The sequence below is a fragment of the Hippocampus zosterae genome, chromosome 18 (genome assembly GCF_025434085.1).
Source record: "Hippocampus zosterae strain Florida chromosome 18, ASM2543408v3, whole genome shotgun sequence".
NCBI classification, from domain to species: domain Eukaryota; kingdom Metazoa; phylum Chordata; class Actinopteri; order Syngnathiformes; family Syngnathidae; genus Hippocampus; species Hippocampus zosterae.
Window position 1 is genome coordinate 16,201,631 of NC_067468.1, and position 27,904 is coordinate 16,229,534.

The following is a 27,904-nucleotide window of genomic DNA, read 5'->3' on the forward strand; positions in this document are numbered from 1 at the left end:
GCCATTTACAAAATATATTTATTTAGCAAAAAACAAAAGAACATCAGGAGCCATTTTCCAACCCTCCAACCTTTTTTTTTTTTTTTAATAGGTCCAGCAAGTCAACCAGCAAAACATCATCTGTTGTGCCTATGAGGAGTAAATCAAAAAAGTGAGCGTGATCGATTTTTGTGTGTGATATTTGGAGAATAGCAAAGACTGACGATATGTAAAATGTGCTCATCCGAACTAGAAAAAAGGTCACATTTGTGGCTGTAGGATAAAATAGTGTCCTTAGACATTTCAGCGCGAATAAAACGTGTACTCGCGTCGTTAAAAACGTTTTAAATATCCGCATTGCCGCCTCAATAAACAAGTTTGACGCGTTTAACTTATTCTTGACATTCAATGGCATGAGGTTCACCGATTGGAGGAACCTCCAAAAAGTATGTTGATGAGTAAGTGCATAGTCTCGAGTGGTAGCGTAATAAAATATGGCCAATATTTCCATCTGCTGCTTAAAAAAAAACTATTATATGCTGAGACACTTTGCGGCGTTCTTTCAGAGCAGGAAAACACAACTGGCACCAAAAGGAGTGAATTGAATAATGAATCCAATTTTAGGCCTCCATTGGCATTGCTCGGTTCATTAAATCTAAAATGATAACTTCTGCTAAAAAATGTGAAGACTGGCTTATTTTGTGATTTTATATTAATATCAATAAGTTAGGGCCAGCCGAAAATGTACATATGACAAAACACGTTCGACGTTGCATCCCAATCCAATCTTTGGACTCTTCCTTCTTTGACATCAAACATGAAAATAAAGTGGAATTTCCATTTTCGTGGCCATTTTTGTCCTATTTGGTCTTTTGGCCAGCGGCAAACACGGTTGTCGATTTGAGGACGCTCCACCAGAGCCACGTTTGCACCTTTGCATTTTCCTCACAGTCTTCACGTGATCACGAGTAAGAGTCTCTTCTTCTCCGAGTGTTGTGTCTGAAGCAAGTTGAAAAGAAAATTGCATATCAACATTTAAGGCTTTGCGGCCCTTGTCCTAACTCGCGGGGGGGGCGGGGCAAGACTCCATTGTTATACTCAAGACAATGCGTCCGGTATTCCTACAACAGTTGGAAGCTTTTAAGCAATAAAAGAAAATGGCGTCCGAATGGCGGCAGTTGGGCAAATTTCAGACTTAAGGCCGATGCGCTATTATTTTTTCTTGTAAAAGTTTCAGTCAGGGCGCGAAAAAAAAAAAAAAAAAAAAAAAAGACGCGTGACGGCGTGTGCATCGATTGAGCGAGACCAGCGCTGTTAACTTCGGCCGCCGTTTTCACGACATCACAGCGACGTCACCGCGGTGGAGCGGGCCGAGTGGGCGTGGCCGGGAATCGCAGAGGAGGGAAGCGGCTGCGGGAAGGGGGAGGGGCGGGAGACGGGGCTCGGGGCGCCGGGCCAAGAAGATCCTCCGGGCCCATCCGGAGGGAGGGTCTCCGCCAGCCCGCTCAGCTGCTCCTGGCGCTGGCGTATGAGGTCATCGAGGTTCCGTTGGCGAATCAGGAGGGAGGGTTTGGCGGCGACAAAATGGCGGTAGTCTTGCAGCTGGCGTTCGCTGAGGTAGCCTCGCAAGATGGCGTGGACCACGCGCTGCCGTCGGTCCAGGTTTTGCTTCAGTTCCCGGGCGTCCTCCGTTTGGCTGAGGAGCTGAGAGCGCTTGTGAACGAGGGAGTCCTGGGGGGGTGGGGGGAGAGCGAAAATGCTGACGCCACTCGAGCCGGCGACGACTGGCGTCACCCGTATGAGGATTTCTCACCCGCTCGTCAGAAGGCTCCTCCTTCGCCAGCTCTTGTCGTTGCAGAGCGAGCAGAGATTTGTCAATCCTCGACAGCCGACCGCACAGTGACAAGAGCAGGTTGACGATTTTCTCGAGATCTCCTGTTAAAAAAAAAAAAACTTTATCCGAGCCCTCCGTTATCGGCGCCGCGCCTATTTCGAAGGGATTGCCGTACCAATGAACATGCTGTACTTGTCCCTCTCATTGATCTTGCATAGTTTGTGCACCAGAGAGTCAAGACTGGCCCCGAGTGCCTGGTGGCGCTTCTGCTCCTCGCCCAGAAGCTCCTTCTCTCGCCGCATCGCCGCCACGCTGCACCTCAGAGCCTCGCACAGCTGCGCCTAACAAACGGGAAACGTTCGCATTTCAGAGCAATGATAGGCCAATCCCATTTCATGTGCCCCCCCCCCCCACTGTCGCTTTTTCAACAAATAGGCTCAAGCATGCCCGCAACCCTCCAGAGAATAAGCGGATTAAGAAAATGGATGTGGGGTCCCCGTTGGGTTCCGGGTCCCTTAAATTGAGGTTCCGCCGTCTTTGGATTCTGCGTTGTGTTTTGTGTTTCTACCTTCTTGCTATTGAGCTCCTTCTCCTCCATCCTTTGATCCACTTTTGCATGGACACCATTCTCACTCCTGGACAGGATGCAACACCCGCATTTAATGGCCACAACAACAACAACAAAAAAAGAGAGCAAAGTCTGAAGGTTAAACAAGATCCAAAGGAAAATAACCACCTGTCATTTAACGGGCTCGCCCTGGTTTCCCGTGCGACTTTAGCACCCGGTCTGCTGTTGTGAAAGATCTCCTCCACGAGCTCGACGGGCGATCGACCCTCCGACGTTTCTAAGATGGCTGCCAGAGAGCCATCCTGCATGACCTGCGTTGAGCGGAAACAGAAGAATTAGCAGCGGCAAGGAAAAACTGGGTCATCTGCGGAAGGGGGGGCTGAAAAACAAGCGGCCTTCAAAGCCGAGACGACAGGAAGCACTTTGTCTCGCTGGAAGTTACACAAATTCATCTACGGAACGTCTCCATCTCTGATGTTGTGACAGGTGAGCGCAAAAAAATAAAATAAAATAAAATAAAGCAACATGGCGTTTGGTACCCACCAGCTGCCGTGCCAGCGTTTCCACTCGTAGCTCCTCCGCCGTCTTTTCCCTCTTGGGCAGCGGCTGGTACTCGACGTTCAGCGTTTCGTCCAACTGGAGGCCGTCCATGCCGGACGAGGTGGACGTGAGGGTGGACGTTCGCGGCTTGGGCCATGCCGCAAAGCTGGCGCAGGGTGGCGAGAGCGCACTCCTGAGCCGGCTTTCATTTCGACATCGATATCAAACTGGAGAATGGAAAATGGAAAAAAACCAACCTGGGTGGCGTCTGCAAAGAGCTTTTCTTGTCCAGCTCGAGGAGAGGAGCGGGAGGCGGACGGAAGGCTTCCGTCACGTCGGTCGCTTGGAGCGACGGAGGAGGAGGATTGAGAAGAAAGACCTCATCCGAGTCTTCACTAGATAGTCCCGCGGATGTTGCCGCCGTTTGTTGTTGGCCGAGCGAGCTGCCGAGGCCACACTCTGACCTCTTCACCGAGGGAACGTTCTCAAGGCCGCACCGACGAGACGAAGAGGAGGGATGCACCTCGACGTTGCCGGCGTCTTTCTCGTCCGGCGTGGAAGCAAACTGGAAATGAGGCGGCGGCGACGACGACGATGTCGCCGGAGACTTGATGCTCGCTTGGCGACGGCCTCCTCTTCCCTCCCAACTAAATGTCCTCTCTCCGTCAGCGCCATCGCTAGCGTCCTCTAATAGGCCGCCATCGCTCAAACTGCGCCGCGCGGGTTTGTCCGTCGCAAAGGCGTCGAGGCCGACGGCTCCGACGGCGCCCGGGAAGGCGACGGCGTCCGGATCGGCTCGACTCGGCGCCTCGGCCGAGCGGGAGAGCGGGCAAGGCAGACCGACCGAGGCGGCGAGAGACGACATGCTGTGGGCTCGCTGACGCTCGGTGTTCCTGTGACGCTGTCTGTCCCTCGGTGGGACGGGGGAGCGGGAGAAGGCTGGATGGAAGGAGGAGACACAGAAGGATCAAAATGACGGCATCCGGCATGCCCCCCCCCCCCCCGCCACCCTCATTCTGATGTTTGTATGGTGCGAGTAGCAAAGAGTGAGAGACGCTCACCTCCAGAAGAAGAGCCGGCAGGCCGGACGCGGTGAGGATTGTTGTGAGGAGAGGCGAGGCCCTCTAGTGGCTCCTTGTCTCCGGCGCTGAGAGACGCGACACGGGAAATTGTCAAGAGAACGCAGACACGCAAGGTACAACGGAGACAGCTGAAGGAGCTGAGCCAAAGGGCGAAGCTCTCAATTTACCGGTCGATCTACGTTCCAACCCTCATCTATGGTCACGAGCTATGGGTCGTGACCGAAAAGAACGAGATCCCGGATACAAGCGGCCGAAATGAGTTTTCTCCGCAGGGTGTCCGGGCTCTCCCTTAGAGATAAGGTGAGAAGCTCGGTCATCCAGGAGGGGCTCCGAGTCGAGCCGCTTCTCCTCCACATCGAGAGGAGCCAGATGAGGTGGCTTGGGCATCTGATTCGGATGCCTCCTGAACGCCTCCCTGGTGAGGTGTTCCGGGCATGTCCCACCGGGAGGAGACCCCGAGGAAGACCCAGGACACGCTGGAGAGACTATGTCACCCAGCTGGCCTGGGAACGACTCAGGATCCCCCGGGGAGAGCTGGACGAAGTAGCTAGGGAGAGGGAAGTCTGGGCTTCCCTGCTAAAGCTGTTGCCCCCGCGACCTGGCCCCGGGATACGCGGTAGAAGATGGATGGATGGATGGATCAAGTTTTCCCACCATCATTCAAAATTGTCCTTTCATTTTTTTGTTTTTTTTCAAGGTTGGCTTGCGTGAGGAGCAGTACATTCACCAGCTTGCTATTGCAATATATCAAAAAGATTTGTGCAAGCATCCACACACACACACCCCCATACAGAATTCCTAAAGTGACCTTTGCCCTTCACATTTGGAGACTAAACATATTCGATGGCTTTGACTTCATAAATCCCAGCGCACTGACGTTGTTTGTTTTTTTCGGCGTCGGTGCCAGGGAGTTTTCTCTTCTTCCTCCAAACACCATCGTCCTCGTCCCTCAACTCCTTCACGCTCTTCTTAACTCCTTAATTCCATCGTGTTCTCTTCGTAGCGCTGATTCATCTTTTTTTTTTTTTTTTTGCCATCATTGATCTTCCTCCGGGCGGCCCGGTAGTCCAGTGGTTAGCACGTGGGCTTCACAGTGCAGAGGTACCGGGTTCGATTCCAGCTCCGGCCTCCCTGTGTGGAGTTTGCATGTTCTCCCAGGGCCTGCGTGGGCTTTCTCCGGGTGCTCCGGTTTCCTCCCACATTCCAAAAACATGCGTGGCAGGCTGATTGAACGGTTGCTCGTTTCTGTGTGCCCTGCGATTGGCTGGCAACCGATTCAGGGTGTCCCACCGCCTACTGCCCGAAGACGGCTGGGATGGGCTCCGGCACCCCCCGCGACCCTAGTGAGGATCAAGCGGCTCGGAAGATGAATGAATGAATGATCTTCCTCCCTCTCCTGATATAATTTCCGATGCATAATCTCTTGCGTTCTTCCCGTTCCTACCCAAGCCTCACTTGTTTCAGTATATTGAAAAAATAATAATAATAATTGATCACACATTCTCTGATACACACGCACACAAAATCATGTCAATAAAAGGGAAGCGAGCAGCCTGACGATGAGCGATGAGGATGCAGATGCGTTTGCGGTACCTTTCCTCAGTCTGAGCGCAGCGGTGCTGCGGCTCACATGCAAAGGCATCGAGCATCTTCACTTGATCCGCCGCGTAGTCCTGAAACACACACACGGCAGTCCGCTAGATTTGGAAGATGCAGCCAAGGGGGGCACCCGCTTCAAACTCCGGTTTGGCAGCACACGCGTGCCAACGGGAGTGACAAATGATGACTAATAAATGCAAGAATAAGACGCAAAAGTATCAAGAAATGTCCAAAATAGCTCCTGACGTGGAAACGGGGGGCTCAGATGGAAAATGTTTGATGCAAATTGGCGTCAATAGCGACCGACGTCACTCTAATGTCGTTTCCTTTATTTACCAGGAGAGAAAACGTCCGCAGGGAAACTTCAAGTGAAAAGAGCGTCTCTGTGTGTCTGCCTCAAATGTTGTTTACGCGACACTGATGCCGCCGATAAGCTACGCAGATAAAAGACAAGTTGGCCTTTTGCTGCCTTCCACGAAGGACTCTGCGGATGTCGGATGTATACGTACGTGGCCGTTTGCCTTTTATCTTTCCTATCAAACGCATCAAACGGCGGCGCCCAGCCGGCAGCCCCCCCCCCCGGCGGCACCATACAGGAAACCGCGAGGATTTGGGCTATTTCCTGTGCGGCTCCGAACAAAATGTCCCCGAAGCCAAATGTGCGGCGGAACATTTTTTGACGTTTCTCGACACATTTGGGGACACAAAAAGTGTCCATTTCCTGCAACGTCAGTCCCTGCGCGTTACCTGGCGGAGTACGTCCAGAGTTGGGGACGAGCGGGATCGAGAGTGGCTTGGGATCCTTTCCTCCGACCGCTCCAAAAGGTCTTCAACGGAGGCGGATTTACCGGAGCCCAGCACGGACCCCACCATGGCCAAAGACCCGCCGGCCCGCTCGGGGTGGAGGGGCTGCGTCTGGCGGGGCCCCGCCGCCTGTCGCGAATCTTTCGACCCGATCGGACCGGTTTTATCGGAGCCTGCGTCTCGGGCCAAATGATGCGGGAGGTGGGCGATGGAGGTGCGGCGTGCGGGTGGCGAGTCGCCACTAAAAGGAACACAAAATATCAAACGGCGATCAAACGGCAGCGGCTGGAAGCGATTCAAAAATGTCCTCCCGGCGGTTTGAAGTCGACTCGCTTACCACGGTTGCGACGGAGCCCTCGGGGCGGACGCTCTGGCCGGATGGTACAAATTGGACGCCAGGCCTCGCAGGTCGGCTCCTGGGGAGGACAAGTGACGCCTGTCACTCGAAGAAAGGCTGCGATCCAGGCCCGAGTCTTGGAGGGAGAGCAGGCTGGAGGTCGAGGAGAGGCTGAAGGTGTCTGGGGGGGGGGGGGGGGGGGGGGGGGAATTCAGTCCAAGAAGCAGAGAAGAACAAAATAGGACAGTAAGCATTGTACTTTTTTTTTTTCACGACAGGATTTGTTTTGCGATGACCCGAAGAAATCCAATTCTGACTTTGCAGCTTCGCTAAGATCTAAAGTGCATGAAAAAAAAAAAGGGCAAGGAGACAAAAACCGGAGGCGTGCAAACTCGGATGTCCCAAAGAGGGTGGGGCAGTTCGATAAAGTGCAGGATTGCAAGTGCGAATTGCGCCAGGGCGCCCCCACCTGACTGGGAGGCGTTTTCCGACTGCAGATAAGCGCTGAGAGGCCTGGGCCCGGCGCGCTCCCTCCCGTCGTCTTTCTTGGCGTTTCTCTTCCTCAGCACGTACTGAGCCACGGCATCTTGCTGAAGCTGACGCAAGTCGGGCCTGGACACGGCGTTGTTTGCGAATCCCAGTTCGAACATCTTGCGCCGGTCAGCCACGCTGGTCTCTAGCAGGAAAGGAAGATAGATCGCTGTCGGTTCACCAGCGGAGCTGAATACAAGCTCGCCTCAAAACGAGGACTGCACGAGTCTAGCTGTACCTCCCCCAAGCCTGAAGAGACCTCTCTCAGGATCCGAGATGCCGATCTCGTTCATGTTGTCCGGCTCGGAATAGGAGCGTTTCTTCTGGCCCGGGGTGAGACGTTTGCGTCCGCCGATTCGCAGCGCGGCGGGAGGTCCGACGGGCGCGACGTCGGGCAAGGCCGGGGGACTCGGGCCTCGGATGTCCGGTCCCACCGCGTGGCGCTCTTTCGGAGCATGAGGGGATGGCACCGGGGCGTGGGCAACGACGCCCGGGGGTTTGGGCATGGTTTTCGGGCCTTTCTTCTCCGAGGGGGGAGGCTGATGGCCGCCACGTGAGGCGGGATTGGGGGAGGGAAGCGCACGTGAGGAACGGACGGGGGCGCGATTCTGTTTCAAGGAGGTGGAGCGCAGGACCTTCGATTGCGCCTCTTTCAACGAGTCCTTGTAGGATCTGCTTGAAGACAAGTTTCCACGTTAGGACTGGCCCACGGTAAAACGGCGGGCCTGCCGACTTGACCTCCGACCTGTGGAAGGACGCGTCCTGCAAAGCGCCCGGCGCGCCGTGGACGTCTTGCTTCCATAAGGTCGCACTCTCGTCGCCTTCTCTGGGTCCGGCCAAATGGAGGCTGCTTAGGCTCCTCTCCAGGGCTGAGCTGGGATCGGACGCGGTCCTGAGCAGAGCAGAAGAAAAGCGCTAAGAAAATGCACAACCCCCCCCCCAAGGCCCAATAGGCACCGACACAACACATAAAATAGAGCAACGTCACGAGCCCACCTGTCTTTCTTGCAATGGCCGCCGCCTCCTCTGGAGCTCATCGTTCGGTGGGCTTTGGTGCTCCTTTCCAGCATGCTTCTGAGGTCCTCCGCTCCACAGGGGGCGCCGTGGCACTTGTCAAGCAACTGATTCTGAATGATTGAACCATTGCAACTTAGTGGAGCAAGATCGGTGGATGGCTCAGGATTTGTGACGCTTGCAACGCCAAACGGCCGAGATGCGTTTCTTGGGTTTGTTGGACTCACCCGGCGGAAAGAGCTTTTGTGGTGGCTATGACTGATGCTTTGACTCCGTTGCTTTCCTTCTCTGTCACAATGCTCAAAGCGACTGACCCTCTCTAGGACAGAGAGACTACGGGTGGGTCCCTGGATACCCTCGCCCAACGTGTCGTTGTCATGACTACTGGCAGAGACGGCACCGTTTGGGCTGGTGGAACGCTGTACCTCGACCAGGGCATTCTCCAGACGAGTCAGCGGGTGTTCTTTGTCTCTGTTCTGCTCTTTCTGCTCCGCGTGATGGTAATGAAGAGCTGCTGAGTCACTGTGGTGACGGGGGGAGGAGTGTTGAGGCTGAACCGCCAAGTGGGAAGGGGGCGCTTGTCCCTGCGCGACTCTTGAGTACGACACTGGCTCTGGATGGACGTCGGGTTGCTCTGGCAGTCTGAAAAGAGAAGAAGAAATTCGTCATGCGTGTGACGTCTCGCAAATTGGAGGTGAATTCTAGTTTACTTGGTTTGGGGGAGTGGGGGGGGGGTTTATAGCACCAATTTGCAAATTAGTCATTTCAAGGCACTTTTCACAAAACCTCAACAATGAATGCCGGTGACCTTTGACCTCTCACGTGGCACGGCATTAAAAAAAGAAGCATCATCATCATCATCAGTTTGTGACTACATCTGCAAGTTGAAATTCAATTCTTTCGGAGCGGCGTCATCCGAGACGGACCGGCGCAAAGTCGAGATGCGTGCCGGGGTCTGACGAGCCCACATTTCAATTTGCTTTTGGTCATGTCACGCGTCCTTCCTGGCCAAAAGGAAATGGACCACCCAGATTTTTATCAGCCAAAGGTTCAAAAGCCCAACTCTGCGATCTTATGCGGGTGTGTTAAGGCATCTGTGAAGGCACCATTCCTCTTGAAATATATACACCGGTAAAATATAGACCCCTGCCAGTACTTCAAAGTATTAGGGTGTATTCTAGCAGTAGTATTCTTCTCGACTTGTACATACCTTCTCACGTTCCCCCCCGACTGCACAGTTGTGTAAGGATCCCTCCGCTCTTGGAAGGTGTGGGGTCCCAGGGTCAAAGGTGACCGAGTTTGGGGATTTAGGAAGTCTTGTTCCTGCAAGATTCGGTTGTGGGCTCCTTGGTTCGAATGCATATGGGGGTGATGCGGGCTGTCGGCCTGAGGTCCCTGCTGGCGCGGAAACGCGTTGGCCCCCCCCGCTTGGCTCTCGGATCTTCCTGCAGTCGGAAAGGCTCTGTTGTGACCAAAATGACCGTCCTCCTGTTGATTCCTGATAGAGTCGGAGGAGAAAGAGACGATCAGAGTCTGGGTGGGGGGTGGGGGGGGGTGGACGGGTTGAAACACTTTTACGCATCCGTCGACGGACACATCAAATCATTACCTTGGTGGGTCGCGCGCTCTGCCTGGCGTTGCGGCAACGGGCGGAACGGCGGAGTGGAGGTACGGTGATGAAATGTCCATTTGGTGAGCTTTTTCAATCGACGGCGCTTTTCCATCCCGCCATCGCTCGCTGGCTTCCTCCTCCTGTCCTCTGACCTTCGGCGGACCTTGATGCTGTTGCCGCTTGCCGTCATTGGCCAGAGCGGGATAAACTCCCGAGGCGGATGACGCGGGACTCGAAGCGGGCATCTGCGCATAGTGCGGTTCTGGCTGGGCTACGGGATAAACGCCCGTGGGGAGAATCGGGCGTCCTGATTGGGGGGCCCCGCTCGTCAAGCTGGCGGAAGGTCCGGAAGGTGAACCTGGCGGGGAAAAACCCTGTCGGGGCTTTGTGGTGGGGCTGCTCTCTGGACTCTTTTCGATGACCGTGTGGAGCTGACCATCAGTCAAGCACGAGCCTTTAGCTGAAATAGTAATCGGGTAAAATGTCAACCGATCATTGAACCCTGCACTGGCCGGCCAATCCTAGATGAGGCAGATTTTGGTTCTGTCTCTAAACGTAGGTGACTTTTTTTATACCGTACCTGTGCTTGAGGCGAGTGGCCCACTGGAGTGGTGATAGGAGCCCTTCTGCAGAGTCCTGTTTGGAACGTGACCCATTAGATGAAATGTCAGATTAAAGGGAAGAGAATGTTTCAGTGCAATAGACAGACTGATGGAAAAATATGTGGGTAAAAAAACGCCAATTCTCTCTAATAAAAAAAAATACACCAAAGAATGCTAATTGCCGGTCTGAAAAACGGGTCCGTTTTTTTTTTTGTCAGCTGTGAGTCGCGGCTTGGAGTTTGAAGCGGATTACGTGGAACAGGAGAAGTGAACTAATCTCTTTTCGTCAATGGACGCTACAGCTTTGTGTTTGCTTTCAAAACTTGGCTTGTAGCAGACGTGTGCACATTTTCAGCATGACGTCTCTGATCCACTGGAGAAAGGACACTTTGATCCTCTCCTCTTTCATCTAGAACTGCTTCAGACAACAAAGTGTATGCAGAAAAGTGGTGAAGATTGCACGACTGTCTCTGTCCTATGTGTTGTGTTGTTATTTTTGTTATTTTTGACTTCAAAATGGCGCCGCGAGAGTGGCTGCCTTTCCAGCAGCTCCTATTTTTTTGTTGTTCTACTTCTTCCTTTCATAACTTTGCTGCTGTGAATCTGGAATTTCTCCATTGTGAGACTAATAAAGGTTTTCTTCTTATTCATTCAAAAGGCGTTTCCTTGGGAAAAAAGCCAACCGGCTCACCGATTCACCGGCCGGGGTTGCTCCACGCTTGACCAAGAGTTGGGCCTCTCGTGGCTCTTGATGGCCGCAAAGCTGTCGCTGCGCCGCGGTGGGGGCGGCGCCCCCTTCAGGTTCTCATAAGAGCCGGGACTGCTTCCGGGTGCCCATATAGGACCCACGCTGTGCCTGTTTGCAGCCAGCACGCCGCTAATAGCGGCACCGCTGCTGTTGCCGCGGTAACAGACGCCACCTAATGGCAGCGAGGGTTAAAAAAGAAATCAATCATAAATGCAAAGCCATCCGAAATGACCAATCTTGATGGTGGTACTTTACTTGGCGGATCTCTGCTGTGGCCTCCCTTTGCTCCGTCCCCACTTCTTGAATCGTCGTTATGGAGCGATAAAGCCGACGGAGAGCTCGGCTCCTGCTCCTGCTCCCGCTCCTGCTCCTGCTCGTTTCCCTGCTGGGTATTGTAAAGCATCCGTATGTAACGTACATCAGCATGTTGCATCTCTCCGCTTCCTCCTCTCTGGGGGACGGTGTCCAGTGAATAGGAGCGCTCGGGACTGAAGGGTGGAGCGGAGGCCAGGTACTCCGGAATACTGGAGCTGGTGGAGAAGGAGGAGTATGCCGAGTCCCGCTTGCTGTGGAGGTGATCGATGCTGTTGGAGGATCTAGAACGAGACGTGACATTCGTTCGTGGGTTCGGTTGAAAAATCGCAAACACGCCTCATAATCTGTGCTGGTATTTAGAGCTTCCCTTTTTTTGTTGTCACTTCTCTGTTCCAAAGCACAGTGCAACCAGTTCCTAAACAATCGAGTGACGAGACTCACTAGCGGTTTGCCTAAAATTGTGACGCATAAACTATAGCAGGGGTCCCCAAACTTTTTTTTCAACTGCGAGGGCCAAGAAACCGTTCACCGACAGGGGCCGGGGGTCAGTTTGTAACTTAAAGTATGACGATCGCAGGGGTGCCTGAACATAAACGTTTCTTGTTTTCCAAAAAGCCGCACATAACCAAATATGAGCCCTTTCAGTAAAAAAAAAAACAACAATCACAGAACAGAAAAGATGCGAAGCACCCGATGTCAGGGCCGGGACTTGAACGGTTTCTTCCGAGATACGCACAGCAGTCTTTTCATTGATGAATCACATGACGGAAGTCGCAACGCGTATTGAGAAGCGAGGAGAAACATTCGCTATGGCCATTGAAAGAGAGAAAGATGCAATCAAACAGGTCGGGAAAGCATTCACCATGCAACAATGACGCTTCATTCATCGGGTGAATCATGGCGGCGCCAATGATTGGAGGTTGACGACTTTGTCCTTCACTTTGCAGCCCACATAGGATGAAACGCAGCCTCGGACGCGTCGGATTTTGATCGGATTAAAAATCTTGATACGAACCTGGCAGACGATAGCTGTTGGCAGGAGGAGTACGCAGGGTGGGGGCCACCGTGGCTGTGATGGCCCAGCGTGTGGTGGTGGTGGTGGTGGTGGTGGTGGTGCTGGAGGTGCGCAGGCGCAGGAGGATCCAAACTCTCCATGCTGCCTCTTGAGCTGTACTGGTCGGGACTCTTCCTCAGGTAGCCGCCGTCCGATTCAAAGCCGCCGCCCGAGAGGTCCGTGGTGGAGGCGCTGCTCAACGCGCACAAAGAATATTTCGGCAGCATTAGGCACGGAACCCAAAAAGGACAAAAATGCTGTCGGCGCTACGAAATGGATCGACAAAAACATGTCGGGAAGGTCAATGGAAATTGTCCCCAGGTGTGATCGTGAGCGCCAACGGTTGTTGGTCTGAGTGTGCCCCGCGAGACCCTCGTGAGGAGAAGCAGATTGGAAAATGGATGCACGTAAGAAATCCATCCATCCATCCATCCATCCATTTTCTGAACCGCTTGATCCTCACTAGGGTCGCGGGGGGTGCCCGAGCCTATCCCAGCTGTCTTCGGGCAGTAGGCGGGGGACACCCTGAATCGGTTGCCAGCCAATCGCAGGGCACACAGAGACGAACAACCATTCGCACTCACACCTAGGGACAATTTAGAGCGTCCAATCAGCCTGCCACGCATGTTTTTGGAATGTGGGAGGAAACCGGAGCACCCGGAGAAAACCCACGCAGGCCCGCGGAGAACATGCAAACTCCACACAGGGAGGCCGGAGCTGGAATCGAACCCAGTACCTCCGCACTGTGAAGCCCACGTGCTAACCACTGGACTACCGGGCCGCCTTGCACGTGAGAAATAGAATTTAAAAAAAACATCTCAATTTTTTTGGAGTCAATCTTTTAAAAGTTTCAAAATCTTGATAAATGCGACGATTAGTGAGACACGGACCGAAGATGAGTTTTTGGGTGCTGCGAGGCGAGCGTGTGCATGTGTGGGTCGTGTCTGCGTGTGTGCATCGACGTCCCACTTTGATTCAGCAACGCTCCCAAGCGAACACAACGCAATTACTGCTTTTGAAAAGAGGCCAGTCTTTGTCGTTCGTTTTTTTTTTTTTTTTCTGTGTCAGTAACTTTTCCTGCTTCGGGAACTTCTGTCAGTCCCTCTGCCTCCGTCCGCCGTTTGTTACTTGACGTGAAAAACAACTTTCAAATCCAGAATGCCTCGGTCTCAAGTTAGCGTAGCAGTCCAACGGTCGTGTCCGTCGCGTGCGTCTGTTGTAGGGGGGCGAGTTGTTGCCACGGGAGACCCCCGGAGGTGACGTGGGGAGGGAACATGAAGAATTCCCCCTCTCTTTGGGTATTAGCGTCAATGCCCCCGCCTAACAAACAGAGTCATGTCACAGCCTTTCACTTCCATTTACTGGCGTTTGACAAAAACACTGACGTCACTTTGTCCGATGACATCAATCTGCCGACCGACGGCTGCTCTTTACGTAACGGACGCGTCGCCGCGCATAGGCCTCGGTTTGAAAATTGTCACGGCTGATTTTGCGTTTTTTAATAACACATTCAAGAGGCGGGCGCAAACACTTGTTTTCGATCTGCGCTCGTTTTAGAAGAGTCCACCAAAGACAAACCAAGCACACACTGACCTCGCGTGGTAATTGTGATGCCAGGCGCTACTCATGGTGTCCATCCCTTCCTGCTCTGACTCCCGCTGACCTTCACCCAGCTTTGTTGAGTGCCACGAGTGAGGACGGGACGCCGTTTCACTGCGTCTGTGAGGAGGTTTGCGCACAAAGAAATTGTTTTTTTTCAAACACGTCATGAAAATGAAGAAGAAGGATGGATCCGCACGGGACATTTCATTAGGTACGGCTGCAGATGCTAATTCGAATTCTAAATTCACCGCGTGTGTTGTGCCAACCGCCGGTCTGCGGCAAATTTGGTAGCACGGTGCCGCACAGAAAAAGATACATCTCAATATCGTGTAATCCATTTGTTGCGCTGTCGAATAAAAATGTGTAAAATGAAAGAAAAAAAAATGTTGTGTGTTAATGGCATGACATATCGACCGAGTTATAATTTCAATATTAAAACTCAAAGCATCCAAATGCGTGACGGCAACCAAATATCCAGCACCAAAAATCTGAACTCATTTGGAGATTTTGTAAGCAGAGATTTTTTTTTCTTTTTTTTTTTTTTCCCAAAGACCAATCATGCCTGTGACTTCACATTTCACATCGCAGTGGATACGTTTGTCTTTCCGTATTTATTCATGCCGACAAACAGGAAACGATGCTATCTGCATAATGAGGGGACAGCTACGTGAAATCATGCATGTTTCAGAACCTCGGGAAAATGCGTAATGACAGGACGCCACTGGCAAATGGCACATACAGAGACAAACGACCATTCGCACCCTCATTCACGCCGTCACACAAGTCAGGGCGAGTGGACCACGACACCATCGGCGACCCCCCGGCCCCACATATATATATTTATTCATAAATGTAGATTGAAATATCTATCTATCGATCGATCAATCTTTTTGGGTATTTCTTTAGATCGAGTCTTGATCAGTTCAATAGGACGTGCCTTCCAATACGTCAACGTTTCATGAAACACGAGAAGGTGAAAAAAAAAGGTCGCGTATTTGATGGCAATTGCAATATTGAGCTGGCGGGCAAACGCGCAGTTGGATTATTTTTAAAAAAAAATTTCAAATTGAGCAATTTTTTCAAATTGCTCAATCATCCGCGAAGCAATATAAGCATATACTTGTACCGATATTACGAACGGGCCGGCATCACACGTTGCTCCAAAAGAAATCAAGGTGAACCGTTTTACCTGGATGTGAATCTGAGGACTTTGGAAATGAGGCCAGTCGCCAGGTTGTTGACGCTCGCCTCCGACGGCGAGTGACACAGCGCCCCCTCGGACCGACCCAGCGCCGCTTTTTTCTGCTTCTTTCGAAGCTTCCTACGATAGAATACCTCCAACAACTCCATGGCCTCGCTTTTCACCGCTGGCTTACATACACTTAAAAGCTCTTTGTCCTGCGAGAAATTATTTTTTTTTCAGTCGTATTTGATCTGCAAAATTTGGTTGAGCTTCATATGAAACCTTTAGCTGCCTTCCGCACCCTCTCTCATTTCCCCGTCTCAAACCGAATATCCAGTCTCTGGTCTCTTCTCGACGGAGAGTAAAACTTTGACCACAGAAGCGAGCCCCCTTTGCAACTCCTGCGTCTCTTCCCTCCGACTGCTATCTTGGTACTGGTGGGCTGGAGAGATTGGCACGGTTTTGCCCACTGACCCTCAGCGCGTCGAGCAATTGAAGCAATTACGAGTCATTAGGCTGCCGCATGTTAAAAGCATGAAGTAAACATCCCTGCTGGATGCTAGCGATGGATGTGCGGAGAGAGCGGAAAGAAAGAGAGAGAATGAGTCGCGGGGAAGGGCGGGGGAATGGAATGTGATAAGAGAAAAGAGATAGTGGCGAATTTCAAGTTTTTTTGCAGGTGACTCTCTGCTTCAACGAGCCGCCATCTTCAACTGTCACTCGAGCAGTTCCAGTGTGAAGCGGTTTGGATGAAAATCAACACCCGACATATCTGAGAATGTGCCCTTTGCAGGTCAGGGATGAGAGATCCTGCCCCAAGCGGAGGAGTTCAAGCCTCTCTGGGTCTTGTTAATGAGGACTGGGCGAGGAGAGATCATCGAGTAGATCGGTGCGTAGGGTCTGCGTAGGGTCGAACGTGGGAATGGATTTGGGTTCCCCCGCAAGAGATGACGAAGTGGCTGGGGAGAGGGATGTATAGACCTCCCCACGTAAGAGGCTGCTCCGGTGACCTGACCCCGGATGGACAACCTCCCTGACATCTCAACCATTAAGAATGAAAATTGCATTGCGTGAATTTCCAACTTCAATTATTATTCGGATGTATGAATCGCGCATCACTTTGACTTGCATTTTTATGTATGCATAGTGCCTTATCAATAAAGTTTGATTGATAAACCAGGTACACATTTATCTTGATGTTCTCCCTCCCTGTTTTTACTCCAAGTACCTCCACTCGTATGACTTCAAGCTTGAAATGGGGGGGATGGGGCGGTGGGGGGGGGGGGGGGGGGGCTTCCGATTAAATTGCTTTTTTATCTAGCCATAGGAATGATATGGCAATGCGACGGAGGGCAGATTACTACAAATGGTGCAATTACTGTTTTAATGTGGAGTCTCCCCGAGTGCTCAGACCAAACACAAAGTCTGTTTTGCCGTGGGAAAGCCGAAAAGAGCAATCTCGCAGATCTGCCCGGAAATCAAAATAGACGTTTGTCAAAACACGCACATGAAACTATGTTAATAGCCGCTGCGTGTGCGGGTGCACGTGAGGCTGTGCGAGTCTGCCATACGTGTGTGTTCTGTCAACAACACACTTTTAAGGACCTTGTATAATCACCTTTAAGGACCCCCACAATGAGTTGAAAGACTACAGTGACCATTTCTTCAGTCCAAGTGGACGCGCATTCCACAGCCCCGGTCGAGTGTCCAATTTGTATTCATCGCAGGTTTGAAGAGCACAAAAGTAATGATTGGGATGAAACAAAACCTAGCGGGCTCTCGTGACAAAATGGCTCGAGACACATGGTTGCGCTAATAGTTAGGCGGGACATGAGGCAAGAGTCACCCGATCAAAGGAAAATGTTTGGATTGTTTCGGTGCAGTGCGTGTGTTGAAAGCAATTATGCCGTGAGCTCATTTTGAGGGAATGTGATGACTCGGTTTTCAGAAACATCAACTTGGAATCACTGAAAATAGACGAGCGGAGGAGGACGGGCTCGGTGAGAGAAGCGTGACGCGACAAGGGACGAACTGTGATCAACATCGGACGGGGAGGAGGAGGAGGGCGCCAGGTGGAGAAGCGGAGAAAATAAAAACGCATTTTGGGACACCAGAAAAACGAGGACAAAGAAGGAGACAAGAGAGGATGTCCAGTCAAGGACTGAGGGTGAGAGATGGACAGATAAAGGGGAGAAGGAGAGGAAATGAAAGGAACGGGGGATCCTGTTATCAAATGTCCCTCACAAATGAACACCCAGCCTCGTGGGGCTTGGGTCCACTTCCTGTTTTTGGGCCAATCACACACGAGGATCCTCCCCGCCCGTCCCCACCCAACGTTATCTGATGTCAGCCCTGAGCCAAGGGGTTTGCGGGAGAACAATAAGAGACATTCTGCTCTTTCTTCATCTGAAAAGCGGAAAATCCACGTCTTTATCCTGAAGATCGTCGCCGACATGTACTGGGCTTCCTCCCTTTGTCGCGGGAACAGGTTTTGTACTTTGGGGGTAACTGCAAGTGCCCATTCTCTTGAGCAGTTGACAACGTCCAAATGACAAACACGGGGCAAACAAAGCCCGCCGTGCGCTTGGGCGTCTTCCCGTAAGGATGCCGTAGTCTGTCACGAAGCCATACCGCTAACGACAAAGTTACGACAACACTCGGTGACGGATGATTGCGCAAGCAGCAGCGTCCCCAAGTGCATCCGAGTTCCTCAGACCCATCCAAGAATCCACATCAATGGCTTAAGTCACGCTATAGCGCCATCGTGAGGCTGCGATGGTCCAAATCGTTGCAACGCACACCCACGAAAACACACACACACACACACACACACACATGATCTGACCTCCATATTAGGATGAAACTGGCTGCGGACGAGCGATCGTATTTATAGACTGTTTGTGTGGAGCGAGAGAGAATGACAAGGAGGGGAAGGTGACCGCTTTGACAAACGGTGTTAAGATGAGATGCAGGACGCCGACACCATTCAGAACACAATTTCTGATCCACACTGCTTTTACGTTTTGTTTTTAGAGTCTTTGCGTGCTGAAAAATATTTACTGATTAAAGAAAAAAAATCGTGAGCTATCACGAGCATATCAGATTTTTTTTTTTCCTTTCGTGACTCCTCCAATACACAACTCGACCGTGGCACTGACCGATTGGATTCCAGGCGGTGGTGATTCATGAATTTTTAAGCACCCGGGGACTCATTTTTCAACGCGGATCATTCGACTCCCCACACACACTCAACCGACGTAAACAAAGCCGCCGACGGAAGAAACGGCGGAACATTGTTAGGAGATCGCCATGGAAATATCGTCTGTTTGAACCCTGAATCCCAAACACACAAGTGGAGTCGATAAATCCTCAGACACTTGCGCATATACAAAGAAAGCCTAGCCAGGACATCCTACCGCAAGGGGTCATGACCTGCCGAACTGGCGCGAGTCCCGCTTGGCCGACAACGCCTGTACCACACGTACAAATCAAAGAGGATTTCCGCATAAAAGGCGCTCCCGTTTTTGTTCAGTAAGCGAGATGACTCATTTGACAGCTGGTCACACGCCGCTTTGCGTCGTTCATCCGGCACGACCGACCTTTTGAGTGTCATGTACCTGTTCTTGATGCGTAGCGGGACCCCTCCCGTGGAACATGGTCGGCTGCGGCGGCTTGTTTTTCGTTGATGCGGTGGTGCCGGTGGCGGTGATGTGGAAGAAAGAGGAGGAGGTGAAGGGGCAGAAAAAGAAGAAGGATATGAGAGAGGTGAAGACCCAAATTCCTCAATGTATCCAGGATCAAATTCCCTAAGGAAGGAAAAGGGAAAATGATTATTAAAAGGGGGATCACAAGGGAAACAATTTATTATGTGCTTAGTTTGAATTTACAATCGCATTCTTTCCATCGCTTTGTCAAGTACCATTCATTTATTTTGCTCTTTCACAACAAAGACCGTTTTGCCTTATTGCTAACAATCCACACTCGCCGTGTGACAGACAAAACAAACCCGTTTATTGTCTTCGCAACCCTGTGCGCCAGACAAGACGTCTTGTTTTGTTCCTAGTTTCAGCTTTTTTCTTTTTTTTTTTAATCAGCACAGTGGTGTGTACCGAATCCTCCTGATCAGTGACAGTAAAGAGATTGAATGTGGAACTAAACAGCTGAAGTTGTTTGATGAAGAGCTAGCTAGCTAGATAGATAGCTAGACAGATAGATAGCTAGAGATAGTTAGCTAGCTAGATAGAGATAGATAGTTAGCTAGCTAGCTAGAGATAGATAGTTAGCTAGCTAGCTAGAGATAGATAGATAGTTAGCTAGCTAGAGATAGATAGATAGTTAGCTAGCTATAGATAGCTAGATAGCTAGATAGCTAGATAGATAGATAGATAGATAGATAGATAGATAGATAGATAGATAGATAGATAGATAGATAGATAGATAGATAGATAGATAGATAGATAGATAGATAGATAGATAGATAGATAGATAGATAGATAGCGCAAAATGAACCTTGACGTGATGGAATTGGAAGTGTGAATGCCAACCATACTACAGTGTGCCAGAATATCGATCGGTCACTGCGATAATTCGGAGGAAGCCAGAAGCAACTGTAGAAGAAAGCGTTCAGATATATTGAACTGGTCCCTAGTCGGTAGTCAGCTGGATGTACAATATGTGACCATCATGCCTAACGTTAAAACTCAAAACCTGGAAAGCGCACCGGGAAGCTGCTCTTGGAGAGGTCAGCACCGATTGTCGCGATACGCCAAAATGAGCCAAAGGCACAAAAATCTGATCTGAAGGGACTTTTGTGGTAGGCGAAATAGCATGACACCTTCTTGTGATTGGCCACTAGTCATTCGTGAGATTATTCGGGAGCTCCAAAATGGCATTGCTGAAGAGACAATACATTGCAATCACATTTGTTTCTGGCATTTCAAAAATGTTTTTACAAGCAAAGACAATTTTCCCACCACCTCCCATTTTACATGCGCTTCGCCGATTGTACAGAACTCCTCCCAGAATGCACCAAATGAACTGCGCTGCATTTTTTGCACATGAAGCAGACGGAATCCTGGTTGCGCCCAGTTAGCCTGTCAAGCTCATTGCTTTTTTTGGTGGCCTCTTGTTGTGGAATTTGACCCAGAAAAGAAAGAAATTCCCTCGGATCCGACTAACTTTGTTTTCTTGAATGCAGAATTTTACAATGACAATAATAAAAATGATATCCAAAACATTACTCATCTCAGATTTTGTTTTTTTCTGTTCAGCGCCATTGAAGTGTTAAACAATAAACATGATTGTTGTGCGATAACAAACACATCTGTCATTAATTTAGGTCAGGGAATTTCTGTTACACCACCCGGGAGAGGTCTATGAATCAGCAATTCTTTGAAGCGGAAATAAATCCTGAAGCAAAAAAAAAAAAAAAAAGGAGGTGCGCGGAGAAGAGGCTCAACGTGAAACCTGTTCAACTGGTGTCAGGAATGTGGAACACCCTGAAATCTCCTCAACAGGAGGCACCGTGTTGTCACATTCCACTCGCCATCATACGCGGACACACACACACGCACGAAACATCCGGAGGTGAAAAGCGGCATACGCACGCCGGTTGGCCACTTTTAAGTTGCCAAAAATCGCAACGAGATGGGACGCCAACTACGGAACGGGAATAGGAGGTCCATTTCTAGAATGGATCAAATATCCCGCGACGACACAGACAATGCTAGCTAGCTTTTGTTTTGTTTTGTTTTCACTCACAACACAAATACGGGCGTGAACAAACACCCGCCGCAATCTAAACAACACAAAAGCAGAAACTGTCACGGATGTGCCCGATATGCAACATTTGAGGTTTTGTGGATCATGAATTAAGGAAACAAACAGCAGCAAGCAGAGCAATGGCGGCAACTCGAACCACACAAGATGAAATCATTCATGAAAATGTGTCTTATGTATTTTACTGTGGTTCACGTGTTTGGTGGGACGGTTGTTTCTGACGCGTGTGTGTTCGGTCATCACAGATACGTTCATTTGGAATCAACGTGCTTATCAAATATAGAATAGCACTTGCAGGGAATCTACTCGAAAAACTCGCATCATTGCTTTTTTTTTTTTTTTTTTTGGTCACACGGTCAAAAAAAGAAAGTTTGTCCCTGAACCTAATTAGAGGTTGCACATCACGGTCCCAACATAAAAGCTCCCTCTGTGAACTGCCCCGTCTTGAGAATCTTATTAAAGAACACCCACGGATAGACACCCGTGCAGAGTGGTTGTCCCGGAAACGGTTTTGTTGCACTTGTCCCCGCACTGACTTCTTCCTGTTCGTTTTTGGGCCAGAGAAAGTCAAACATTCATTCGGCTTGATTACGACAAGCTGGCACAAAGGAAGAGAGTCAGCGAAAATCATTCAATGCGAGAAGAGGGGGGGGGGGGGGGGGGCAAATTGTAACCTATACAGAAACGCTTGACTTTGACTTGCCATTTGGACGTACAACCTGCAAAAGCTCTTCATGTTCCAGGGTCTTCGTTTGGATTTTAAGAAGAACAAACTTCATCAGAACAACCACAATTTTTCCACTCCTCATATTAGCAACACCTGCGCAATCCCCGAAAGGACCCGTCGGAGTTGTTTTAAAATGCTCACACAAAGATAACATTGCTTTGTTAACTATTCATTGATCGAACCATTCGTCCATTTTGATGTCTTTATGAGGGTCATGGCTGTTGTGGCGCTTTTTCTTCGCCACTCAATGACGAGGCAACACATTTGTGGACAATTTTGAGTTTTCAAAATTGTTTTGGGAGACGTCTCGCGCTAACGTAGAGAGAACTCGCAAACTTGAAGAAATAGAAAATAACATCGTCTGTATTTTTAGGGGGCTTTCAGTGGGAAAGAAGTTCACCGCATCAGCAGAGATGTGACTCACATTTTGGTTTGTACCCAACAGTGGCCACAAAATCGATGTTTTTGTGTATGATACAGGCCGCATCAAGGCAAACAACAAGCAGCTGCCACACAGGATGTTTTTTTGTTTTGTTTTTGTTTTTGTATTTTTTGGGGGGGTGAAGGGAAAACAAACGACAAGCGCAATATAACCCCGGCGTAGTGCCGACTGCTTCTACGGAGGTATTAAATGACAAAACATCTGCAGAACGTGGAGCAAGGAACAATAGAGGCGATAAACACGCCGAAACACACACATACACACGCACAGCGGCTTCACAAACGCTTACAAATCAACACAAACCTGCTTAAGAGAGGAGCGAAAGCCTTCCGCGTTATGTCACATCAAAAGCTATCAAGTGCAAGTTAAAGTTTAAAAGACGGTCCTCGCCACGCATTCGCTCCGACGCCGACCTCGGCGTAGGCTAACACACTTCACTTTCAATATAACCCGGCGCGCCAAACGTGCCGCATATGATCACGGCCGCTACACAAAATCAAAACCAAATGAATTGTTGTGATCGAATAATCAAATCCACTCTCACCTGTGGATTAGCCCCGCGTGATACGATCGGCATTCAGCAACATACACTCAGTTTTATTTTCACTTAAATGGGAACGGTCCTCAGATGTCATCTAAACGAGTTTATGTCCGACACACGGAGAGCAAGAAATATACACCGCACACCAAAGAACAAAATGGCACTTACAACTCTGATGCGACGGTCCTGGGGGGAAAAATAGAATGCTTTATTTTGAAGGCCTTGAGGCCATACTGCGCTCTAAAATGTTTGCGTGCGCTTGTTTCGTCCACTCTCTCTCTCTTCACTTTGTTCTCAGTTGTTTGTTTTTTTTAACCAACCAGGTTTGGCAGGAATGCACCAATCAGAACGGCAGTGCGGCAGAAAACGGAGGACAGACAGGTATGGTGAGTGACGCAGCGTTTGACAGGCGCGCGCCGACTTACACACCTTTTGTCTTCCTGCAATAGAGGATGAAGGATGTGCTCAACCACACATGGGGCATTTAAACAGTCATGCCAGTCAGAAAAAGTGAGCGGCAAATATCGCTACATCCCGCACGTGCCAAGGTCACTCTCGTCAACGGAAAATGTCGTGAATGACTCCAACTAAAATGGGGAGGAAAAAAAAAAAAACACCCTTGAAATTAAATCGAAAAGAAACTGCTTAACCCCCACCCCTCCCGAAAACTACATTTAGAAGTTACTAAAAGTAAATACTAAAAATAAATAAATACGTCGTTTTTTTTTCATCTTTGTTAGTTAATTTTCTGGTTTTACTTTCAATGTATCGAGTTTGGCATTATTGTGCGGCCGTACAGAAGAAAATTAACTCGAGTACGCAAGCGGTTGTGACCTTTTTTTTTTTTTTTTTAATCTTGTGCTCCATAAATAGCTGCAATAATAAATGATACAAAAACTAGCAAAAACTCAAATGAAGCATTTGAGGGGGTGGGGAAAAAATGAATAAAAAGGAATAGAAGATACGAAACTCACATTTAAAAACTCACTAGAGGAGAATTTAAAAAGCTGATTAAAAATTAACCATAACAAAAAAAAAAAACGATTACAAGTCTGGCATGCACAGAGACTTGCGCGGTAACAAACTTCCTCCTTTAACTAAATATAATTCACGTGTGCACTACGCATTCTTTTTTCTCACAATTTAAAACCGTTCGCCGTTGTTGGAATAACATGGCGGTGACATGAAGGGTTAGCTCTTCTCCATGTGCCCTGCGGTTGCTCCGCAACCGGCGCCCCCTGTGACCCTTACGAGGACGAGCCAGTATCGCAAATGGCTTTGTGGAGAACACATGTCAGCATCCGCTGCGGTTTGTTTTCTTTCTCCACCTCAGCTCATTTCTTAAAGTGAAGCGGTCATCCGCATGGAACAATACAGCTTTTCAGTCTACGGAGCTTCCCCGGCATCCTTACAATTTCCTCTCCCCGTAGCCTATTGATAAAATACAGTGTGCGAAGGAGTAAGACAACAAAGTCCAAAGGTGAGGGCAGCTCAAATAGGCCGCAATAAAGTTTGACCTACTTTACAAGTCGGCGACGCAGTACGAAGCGGAGAAATGCCTCCCAAAGTCAAATTCGAATGACAAAAACTGAAACTCCCTAAACTACTGCATGCATGAGATTGATATGACCAATTGATATCATTTGGCAAAAACAGACTCAGCTCCATCCACGGGAACCCTACAAGCAAGTTCATCAGCCAGACACACTTGAACTGTGATTGTTTGGAGGAGGAGTTCTCATGAGATTCTTGCCACACCTTAACACAATGCCATGGGTGCTACGACATCTGTCGGAGTGTGTGTGTGTGTGTGTGTGTGCGCGTGTGTGTGAATAAATTCCCGCGTTGAGTCAGTCCTCTCACTGGATCTCCAGAAAATAAAAACTGCAGTGGCAACAGAAGCTTTGCAAGCAGCCGCACCCCAAGCCCAAGCAGCTAGCAGCTAGCAGGGCATTAGCATGAATTCCAAAAGATGCTTTTACGGAACAAGACGCCTTTTAGGCAGCCACGTTATTCCTTTATTAGCCTTTCTCATGGCTGATTTCCAGAACGTGTGGCGTAATAGCGCGCAGCCTTGGAAAGACGTAAACATTCTGTCGGTGGGTGACCAAACGCTATTTGCGGTCTCACTCAGGGGTGTCCAAACTACGACCCGCCATCCATTTTTCAGCAGCTCGCGACATGGTTAAAAAAAAAAAGACTAAAAATTTAAAAAACGGGCCAAACGCTTAGTTAAGAAAGTTGAAGGTGGGCCGAGTGAGAAGGGAGGGAGTACTGTAGAAGTGTTTGCCTTACAGCGGTCGCTCGCCACTTCAAATTTTGCGGCTCGAGTGCCGTTAAGTGCTCAGCTGGATTTATTCTGCGAGATAAATGGCAGGCATCCTTACCTGCGGACGGTGATCTGGAGAGTCTTGTACGATCCTTTGACGAGGGCGATGGCTTCCTGACGATAACCTGTCAGGTTGATGCCATTTATGATGCGAATCTCATCCCCCGCCTGCAGTGGGCGCTCCAAAGCGTCCGCCTTACCGCCCTCTTCTACCTGCAAACGGACAGATTTTCTTACACATATGCACGGATTCGGTCCGTAATTAAAATGCCGTTTTTGTCATACGTCTGGATAGGAAGTGCATGCATGCTCTTATGGGGGCCCTCCAATAGCGCCGATGAAACATTGGGAGTTGCCCGTCCCCTGTTCTAGAGCATTCGGAACTTGCGTATCAGCAGCGCCGAAGCGCTTTATCAATCCTTCTGATGACACCTCATAGCAGCCTATAGCTGAGTGAGCTAGCGGACATCTACATGTGTCTGTTGAGTGTGTGTGTGTCATGTCAAGGTCACATTGTCTTGTTTTCTCTGGTTGCCTGCGAGATAGTGTGTGTCGATTTGGTTATTCTTGGTTGGAGTGGTTATGCCGAGAGACCGGAGAGGGACTGTGGGGTTCACCGCCACTGCTCTTTGTGCAATGTCGTCGGTCAGGACAAGTATTTTGGTGTGTAGTTATGGGCGCAAATAAAATGCCATGTCAACTTGGTCTCGTTAGTTCCATTCATGTCATGAGACCTCCAGATTAAACTCATTAAGACTATTTAGCCTGAGCTGAAATGTGTGGAATAGGTGAGCCTGACAAAGACGAAGAAATGTGCTGATGATAAACAATTTCGGATTCAAAAGTGAAATAAAAGTATCTGAAATGACAACTACAACAGAAAGGAACAAATTAGACAGTTTTGAGGTTGTGTTGGGGTCATACGAAATGGGCTATCACAAAATAAAACTGTTCGTGTCTCCCACCCCAGAAAAAACCCCCACATAATTCACATTCTTGTCCTATTATACAGGCTTTTGGCTTTATTCCCGGGAAAACACCCTCACACATAGCTTGCCCGCTGTTTTGCATTTTACTAAAATGAGGCCATACCGGCATAATTACTTTGTTTTTAATTCCAATGATCGTAGGATTTTCTGTCAAATGTGAATAAAAACTGAATACAATCCTTTGCGATTCTTTTACAAGTCACAGTATGTTCAATTGAAGACACTACAAAGACACGATACTTTATGTCCAAACTGATCAACACGATAGTCATGTTTGTTCTTCAGCAGCTCAACAGTGTAATGCGCCACACGTTTTTAACGGGGGACATGTCTGGACTGCTGGCAGGCCGGTCTAGTACTCAGACCCTCAACACACCAGTTAAAAAAGTATTACATTAAGAATTGTAATAATTGTTGTCGCTAAGGGGCAGTAAATTAAATAATAGAGGCCTGCGGATATTGGCGTACGCTCTGCTTGTAAATGCTGATGCTGCATGTGTTTAAAGTAGCAGTTGTTTGAAGGATTATAATGACATTTCATCCATGCTAATGCTGTTAGCTCAACCATGGCGTTTCACAAGACTGCACTGTATATGTCAACTTAAAGCTAGCAGACTTTCGATAAATGAAAATGTCTGGTTTAATTCAACATTTTGGTATTTAAATCATGTTGAATTCTCTTTTGTGTGTATTAATATAACGGTGTTTCCTCATTTGGCGATGACAACTCAACAGCTTGGAATACTTTTTAACTACATACTTTTGACTCTTGGGAGAACCGTGTGAGGGAGTCTTCGTTTCTTCAGTGATGTTACACGAATCTCCCATTTCTTGACAGCAAGAAAGCGAGAACGTACTATGGAATTAGTTTTGTTGCCCACCTATTTCCGTAACACCTGACACTAATTCCAATTGTAGACTTTTGTCCTTGGGAGGGACATCTTTCAAAGCGTTCGCGACATTTAGTCACTCACATCGTTGACATCGTCGTACCAGCAGGCCAACCACTCCACAAATGAACATTTTCGACATGGATCGAAGGCATTGACATCGCCGTACCTTGGAGATGATGAGCGGCTCGCCGTGCTCCAGGCCACCCTGAAGCGTAAAGCCCCACGGCGCTCCACCCTGCAGCTGGGCCTCCACGAGCGACCAGCCGCCTCTTCTTCCTCCGCCCGCCGCCTGTTGCCGGAGCCCCGCCCGGCCACCGTCCATGCCCGTCAAGGAAGCGCTCCTATCCGGCTCACCGGTCCTCAGGCCGGCTGCGAGCGGGCGGACCGCGAGGGGGGGCACCGGGCTGACGAAAAGCCTCTGTCCTTCACGAGCGCATGACCGTCGATCATTTACAACTCCCGGTGGAGGAAAAGCAAAGCAGGAGGTTCCCCGAGCACCGAGTTGCAAAGTGCACAGTGCATTCCTGAAGCGCGTAGAGTGGCCAAAGATCCGGCAAAAAACGACACCACCACGCTCACTCACCGGCAAGACTTTGCAACAGTTTGGCAAAACCTTTGAAAGATCGCCGGATGGAGGAAGGGATCGCACTTCAAGATAAACGGACGTCAGCTCCGGGATTCGTCCAAACAGAAATTCAAGCCGCTCTTTCTCCCTCTCTCGCTGCGTCCCTGTCTCTCTCTTCCGAAAGTTTTGCATCACAATAGAATTTGGTGCGACTCACTGAGCAAAGAGAAAGGGGG

The 27,904-nt window shown here is 49.6% G+C and overlaps 1 protein-coding gene across 1 annotated transcript; it reads right to left on the reverse strand.

Annotated features, from left to right (window-relative positions):
• On the reverse strand, nt 1-27,904 carry LOC127591636 (protein Shroom3-like). The gene is given in 28 exon segments (XM_052051916.1): nt 1-923; nt 1,078-1,710; nt 1,793-1,914; nt 1,989-2,154; nt 2,382-2,448; nt 2,550-2,692; nt 2,925-3,087; nt 3,179-3,860; nt 3,983-4,068; nt 5,597-5,676; nt 6,350-6,647; nt 6,744-6,924; nt 7,213-7,419; nt 7,513-7,946; nt 8,020-8,166; nt 8,271-8,401; nt 8,516-8,930; nt 9,499-9,786; nt 9,898-10,360; nt 10,481-10,536; nt 11,194-11,422; nt 11,506-11,846; nt 12,581-12,811; nt 14,213-14,338; nt 19,022-19,210; nt 25,280-25,434; nt 27,270-27,493; nt 27,496-27,904. Coding segments are annotated over 27 exon segments (6,072 nt in total). The 5' UTR covers nt 27,554-27,904; the 3' UTR covers nt 1-923; nt 1,078-1,320.